General features: G+C 41.5%; 1 protein-coding gene across 3 annotated transcripts in view; it reads left to right on the forward strand.

Annotated features, from left to right (window-relative positions):
- ccbe1 (collagen and calcium binding EGF domains 1) overlaps positions 1-7,095 on the forward strand; it is a 298,664-nt gene extending 291,569 nt beyond the window's left edge. For all 3 annotated transcript variants that reach the window (XM_087990294.1, XM_087990296.1, XM_087990295.1), the window contains exon 11: positions 3,078-7,095. In XM_087990294.1, the coding sequence (XP_087846420.1) occupies positions 3,078-3,245 (168 nt within the window). In that variant the 3' untranslated portion in view covers positions 3,246-7,095. The remainder of the gene's footprint in view (positions 1-3,077) is intronic.
- Positions 7,096-7,427: the final 332 nt, after the last annotated feature.

Raw genomic sequence — 7,427 nt, forward strand, 5'->3', positions numbered from 1 at the left:
GCATAGATTGAGGAAGGGCTGACCGACAGAAGGCAGAGAGTAGAGATAAAGTGGTCATTTTCAGATGGCAGCCAGTGACTAACGGAGTTCCTCAGGGGTCAGTGTTGGGATCACAATTGTCAATTTATGCATTAACGACTTGGACAAAGGAACTGAGGGCATTGTTACTAAGTTTGCAGGTGCTACGAAGATAGATGGAGAGACAGGTAGTGTTGAAGAAGGGGGAAGGCTGCAGAAGAACTTAGACAGGTTAGAAGAGTGGGCAAAGAAATGGCAGAGGTAATACAATATAGAAAAATATGAGGTTGTGCACTTTGGTAGGAAGAATTGAGGTGTAGACTATTTTCTAAATGGAGAAAAGCTTCAGAAATCTGAAGCGCGATTGGACTTTGGAGTCCTAGTTCAGGTTTCCATCAAGATTAGCATGCAGGTTTAGTTGGCAGCGAGGAAGGCAAACATAATGATAGCATTCATTTCAAAAGGGCAAGGATACAAGAGCAGGCTTTTACTGCTGAGGCTGCATAAGGCTCTGGTCAGACCTACTTTGGAATATTGTGAGCAGTTTTGCTTCCTGTATCTAAGGAAGAATGTATTGGTGAAGGAGGGAGTTCAGAGGAGATTTACAAGAATGATCCTGTGGAACGAAGGGCTTTTCATATAAAGAGTAGTTGAAGATCTCTGGTCTGTATTGATGGACTTCAGAAAGATGAAAGGGATTCTCATGGAAACTTACCAAATATTGAGAGACCTGGACACAGTCGGTGTGGAGAAGTTATTTCCATTAGTAGGAGAGACTGGGACCTGAGGGCACAGCCTCAGAGTGAAGGAATTACCCTTTAGAACTGAGATGAGGAAGAATTGTTTTTCAGCCAGTGTTTGATGCATCTGTGGAAATCGTTGTCACAGAAGGCTGTGAAGGCCAAGTCATTGAGAGTATTTGAGACAGCACTAGGTAGGTTCTTGATGAGTAAGGGCATCAAGGGGTACAGGGAGAAGGCAGGAGAATGGGGTTGAGAAACATATCAGCCATGATTAAATGGTGGAGAAGGGATGATGACCGAATGGTTTAATGCTGCTCCTATATCTTATGGTCTTATTGAATCACACAAAAAGCCTTTCCTAATGTTGGGAGTGACTCAGTGCATGTTTTGAACAAGGTTTTGGGTGTCAAAGTGGGATTCTCGCTAGGAGGTACTGAGTTGTCTGTTAAGGGAATTATTGCTTGTGAAGAAAATTATTAACTGCAAATTTCAACTCATTAATATAAAACATTCTGTTCGACCATTCACTGTGAGCAAACTAGGTGGTGCAAAATCTCGATGCGGATGTGAGAGCAGGTGCCTGGTGACTTCAGCTCACTACTTTCTTCAATGGACTTGTATGTGATGGACACCAGGCATCTCTATTGGGTCTGGCTCTACTCATGCTAATCAGTGGGCATTGGCACTTGATATATGCCAGTCTGTAAGAAGCCTCATGAAACATCTTCGATCCACTTCTCGATTTCAGTGTGCAAGAGCAACTCTCATCACTACAGCAAGGATGCTTTGCACTCAGAGATACACTCCCAACTCATGGATTGGACAAAGCAGCCTCTCAGCTCTGTTAACTCACTCACCTTGAGCCTATTTGGGTGCTCACAGCATCACAGCTTTACCTTTTTCTGCCTTGTCCCTCTGACACTAGCCTCAGAGTATTCTGTTTGGCCACGCCGTTTAATCCAGACGCAAAGGCAGGGAGCTTGTCAGCGGGCCTCAGTCAAGTCAAGGGAGTTAGCTTTCATTCAGGGAGTCCTGGCAAAGTAAATCAATGGTAGCCTCAGATCCGAGTTCAGGAGCTTGGACATGGTCAGTTAGCAGCTTGGACAGTCAAAGTCAGGATGCTTTCGTCATTACCCAGAAACCATCTTGACTTTTTCTGCTCAACCGTGGGCTGTTTTCTTCTGGAAGAGAGAAGGTGGTGTTAAGGAAGATAAAATTCAACACAACTGTTGTTTTTGGTACAGATGGGGACGCATCCTGAGAGAGTGAGTAGGCAAAGCAGAGGGCGTGCAGCACGAGCTTGTCCAGGGTTGGGGTGGGTGACAGTGAGGAAAGATGATGCAGTCAATCATGAGAGTGGTAGAGCATGATCCTGAGTGGAGTTGATACAGTAGCAGACATCGCATGAGCATAAGGTGTCAGAGAGAATATAGTGATACTCACATTGGCAGAGCTCCTCCATTGCTGGGCATTCCTCCAGACAGCTGAGGCAGCACTGACCTGGTTGGCAGCCTCAGACCAGGCTGGGATGGTCTGGTATTGTGGCCTCCTCTATTGGTCTTGGGGAATGAGGTCGTTCCAACTGAGCATCACCCCATCAGCCAGGCATCAATTCTCCTTTCCCTATCTTTCTGGGGACATATGTCTGGAAGTTTTCAGGCCTTAGACTCACAGTGCCTATCCAGGTGGACAGCAATCTTTTGCAGATGATGCTGGAACCAGGGTGCCAGCATATTCTGGGATATCCTGGGAGTGACAAGTTGCTCTGAGCCGTAGAGTGGGGCTAGACTAAGAAAAGAGGGGTGCTATCAGGCTGAAATGATAGTTAATAAGGAGGGTATGGTAAAATGTGCCAGGGAAACTTGCTAGGCCTTATGAAGAGAAACCATTCATGAAACTCAATGAAACTAACAGCCAAAGAAATGTAAACCTCAGCTCATTCTGTTTCTCCCGTACATTGACTGAACTCAGTGCAATACTGGTAAAATCAGCAAATGCTTGATTTTTACAAAAAAATCATCATCAGGATATGGGTGTTACTAGCAAAGTCAGCATGTACTAAAAATCCTGAGTTGTCCTTTTACTCCATAATAATGAGCCAAGTTTTAAGTAATGAAAAAGTACAAAAAGCTCAAAAATGTTGCAGGTTGAATGTCCTTTTCTCATTCCTAATGCTTTCTTTTGTACTTTTAAATAGTAAACTAAATGTTGTAATGACAATTTCACAAGTTTTTTCTTGCAAAAGTTCAGACTCACTGAAATTCAAACAACAATTAGATTGAACTTCAGAACTAATTTTGAAACTGTTAATTGCAGGGTCCGCCAGGCTCCTTTGACTTTTTGCTTCTGATGTTGGCAGACATTAGAAATGACATTGCAGAGCTCCAGCTGAAAGTTTTTAGCCGTGGAAATCGGGTCACTGGGGAAGAGCACCAGAGCCATGAAATTCCTGATTGGGGATCTGGAGAAGACTACAGACATTAAGATCCATCACAGAAACCTGCATAGCGAACATCAACATGGAAGTGAAATGTCTTTCAAAACTGCACTGCAACTTTTTTTATTGGGACTAGCTTAAAGAGCTTGAACCAGCGAGGATGTAATAAATTTTGCACTGCTGTTGTACAATTTTATTCCATTTTACGTATCAAAAAACTTTTATCAAATGTAACAATTAAAATAAGTATTAGAGTGTTCAGATAAATCAATAATGTACCAGTTCAGAATGGCAAATTTTGAACAAATGACTTTTCACAGGGAGGTTGCATTTGCTGGGGATCGCATCTATGGGAAATGAATTGTGCACATTCCTCTGTAACATGAGCGATTAGCATCTTGGTTCTGTAACAAACAGAACTCAAATGCATAATGTAACAGACATACAGGTTGAAGGAAATACTTTTGGTTTTACTCAAGTCATACACACATAAGAATTATTTCATTTTTAAACCTTACATTTCAGATTACAAGAAATTACAAGATAGGTTGACATGAAAGATATAGTTCTGTCTATATATTTAATTTTCCTACAATGGTAATCTGACTGTCTTTCAATCCAATAATCTCATGCCTCTTAAGTGAGTTCAATTTCTTGAACTCATTTTCTTTTCATTCCCAAATCATGGACATCGCTGACTAAGACATCATTTATTGCCCTTCCCTTATTTCCCTTGAGAAGGTGGTAGTGAACTGCCTTCTTGAGGCATTGTATTCCATGTGGCATAGTTCTACCCACAATGCTTTTAGGGAGAGTTCAAATAAATAAACCCAGTAACACTGAAGGAATGTTGACATGTCTCTAAATCTGAATGATTTACTGATTGGTAACATCGAAAATAGGAGCAGGAGTAGACCATTTGATTTTTTGAGCCTGCTCCACCATTCAATATCATCATAACTAATCATTCAATTCAATATCCTGCTCACTCCCTGTATGTTGGAAGTATCTTGCAGGTGGTGATGCCATTAAGGGCCACCAACATCAGTTGATTACCATCACTTGAGTAAAGAAATAGTTTTTGATGTCTGTTTTAAACATGATCTTCACAACTTTAAACCTGCATCTTCTGGTCTTGCTGCCGTAATGTACCCTGTCCTGCTACCTAAGTGTAGCAAAAATATTACTCAACTTCTGTTTTCTATTTGTATGTATTTCTGCGTATTTCTTCAATTTCTACATTACCTACAATAATTTTCAAGGCTAAAGAGCTAGTTATTGAAGAGCTAAAATTTGTTCTTCTGTCATAGAGAAACAGCTTTATTTCTTTATACCACTTTTAAGATCTGGAAACCCTTCTTGTGTCTTCAAAATCAGAACCATGTGCAGTATCTCAGCTGCAGCCTGACCGGAGTATTGAACAATTTCAGCATTACCTCTGAAGTCTGAAGTGGCAAATATCCAGCATCTGGTGGCTTTGTTATATAATACTCTTCGATATTGTTGAAGTGGAAAGTCAATCAATTATCAGACAATTTTACTCCAACATTAAAACATTGTATGTATTTGTATTGAACCTTATTTCCTATTAATCAGCCCAAACCCATCGGGGCCACTTTGTAAACATTTAGCAGTCTTCTCTGAATGTCTAATTTAATGTAATTTGCGAAATGAACTGTGTTACATTAAGATGGAAAGTCCAGACTATTCATGCAAATCAGAAACAGGACAGGTACTAGTACATTAGCGGTGGCACAATGTTAAATTCTTTCTGCCATCTTGATCAAGTCTCCCTTACTACAACTACAGTCCACTTCCTTTAGTCATTTATAGGTCAATCAACTTAGCATTGGGAGCCAATAATATTAGTTTTTAATGAGATCTCTCATAAAGGACCTCATCCAAGGTTTTTAGGATGTGTGCATACAATATACTGCATGAACTCCCTTTGTTATGGGATAGATTGTCCTCTGAGGCATCTGTAAAATTAATTTGGCCGGGTCTCACCTATATCCTTAGCAACTGTATTTCAATTTTTTCAAACATTCCATTTATGATTATTAATTTTATTAGTTGTGGTCAATTTAATGCGTCTGTAGTTAACAGATATGATTGTTGCATATGGAAATTATTTCTGTCCCATTCCAGTCTGTTTGAATCATCTATAGTTATTGACTTCCTGAACATGACCAACAGCACACCACAGCTCTCCACACTATTTTAAGCTGCAGATGATTAGTCCAGAAAATGTGAGTTCAGTTCCCTTCATGACAGCTTAATGATCTGAATACAGTTTCAAAGTTCTGCAAATTCAAAACTGATATAAGTTAAACTATTATTAGAAATCAATTGCCTATGGCTCAAAACCTACAATTTCTTTCTTGGCCGATCTGTAATTCCAGTTCCTTACCTATGTGACTAAGTGCCATCCAAACTGGGCTAATTAGCGATTCAGATTAGGGAAATGAGAGTGGGAATGAATGTTGATCTTTCCAGTGATACACATAGCCCAAGAAAGCATAAAAATGAGTCTCTGAGCCTATACTGAGCATTTAATGTCGAAGTCCCAAAGCGGAGAACTGTCCTTGCCAAACTTCCCAGCAGCTCAGTTCTCAGTGGCTCTTGGGGCCATAACTGACTTGAGAATTTAACTGCTGAGCTGCTGATGTTTCCGTTAGATGAGTAATGTAGCTTGCAAGTATCTGAGTTCCACTGCCTACGATATCACAAACTGGTGAACAGAACCTTCAAGGCATCCTAGAATAATTTGGGTATTCTTCAAAGCATAAACAATGCAAACTGTAATTTTTAAATTTCTATTCTTGACTTTCTATTGGTTATCATCTTTTGTACTAAGATATCATATCACCAACAAGTTCAACATAACGTATCAAACGTCCTGGGTAAATGTTTTCACAATTTCAGCAGAACTTTAAATTATGAAAAGTTGGTAGGGAAGAAGATGATCATTGAACTGGGGTCCAAGCCTCTAAAAATGTGGTCCTAATAGAGCTATTGAGTGAGCAACAGAATCAGGGCCAGAAGATATTGCAGGAGGCTATCTCCTTAACCTCCCAGGAGAGGCAGGAGCTGACCCTTGTGCAGTTATCCACTCTTGGTAATTTAGGACAGGTTCAGGTAACTTCCTGACATAAACATGTGGGGAACTAAATGGCAGCTTTTAAAAGAAACCTGCAATTTAAAATGCCCAATCTTGGCAGCAGTTTTGGACCAATATCCAAATTCATCCCTCAAAAACAGATTCCAGTTAAAGTCAGAGACTATTCTACACACTGGTTACAGCCATGAATATTGACTGTCTATTGTCAAACAAACGCCTTGAATAATTCAATCAGGAATGTTAGACCAATGAGCAGAATTTTGCTGTGGCACCTGGGGCCTCACCTGCAGTGGGAGAATCAGTAAGAGACCCCTAGTGCTTCTTTTCACAAAGGTCTGCTGAACCACGGGTCAGCCAGACAATGTTGATTCCATTCTCCTGCAATCAACACCCCAGAGGCTAAACTCCTTCCTAGCAAGAGCTGTCAGTCAATCAGAGGCCAGCAGCTCTTGTGCTCAACAACACCATAGGGAAGGTCTGTGCTTGTTGGAGGAATAGCATTCTCCCAGAGTCCCAGCACGTTAGGAGGACCTAGATCCACTGACAAATAATGTGGGGGTGAGGGTTGAAGGCCCCTGGAAACAAAGGCAGCAGACTGGCCCTCACATACACACCCCACCCCCATATGCTCGCCCTCCGCCTTCATCACCAACATTACTCCAATCCTTCATCAGATGCTTCAACCATAGTAGGGGTCATTGTTACTGTGGCCATGGTGCAAGGAAGTGCAGAGAGATTGACCTGGAACAGATGCATCAGGAAATCTGGGACCAGTATCAACCTCTAGCAGTGGTGCTGGAAGAGCACAGCAATTCAGGCAGCATCCGAGGACAGCCAAAATCGACGTTTCGGGCAAAAGCCCTTTCCTGATGAAGGGCTTTTGCCCGAAACGTCGATTTTGCCTGTCCTCGGATGCTGCCTGAATTGCTGTGCTCTTCCAGCACCACTGATCCAGAATCTGGTTTCCAGCATCTGCAGTCATTGTTTTTACCAACCTCTAGCAGCTGTAAAGCAGCCTACGCATGAAGACGTCACAGCTGAAGTGCCTCTCAAGTTGCAGAGGAGATTCAGGAGGTTCACAGTCTATCATCCTCCATGCCATTTCTTC

Source organism: Chiloscyllium plagiosum, unplaced genomic scaffold, assembly GCF_037043375.1.
Source record: "Chiloscyllium plagiosum isolate Xiang-an unplaced genomic scaffold, Cpla_swu_hap1 HiC_scaffold_1, whole genome shotgun sequence".
In the NCBI taxonomy this organism is placed as follows: domain Eukaryota; kingdom Metazoa; phylum Chordata; class Chondrichthyes; order Orectolobiformes; family Hemiscylliidae; genus Chiloscyllium; species Chiloscyllium plagiosum.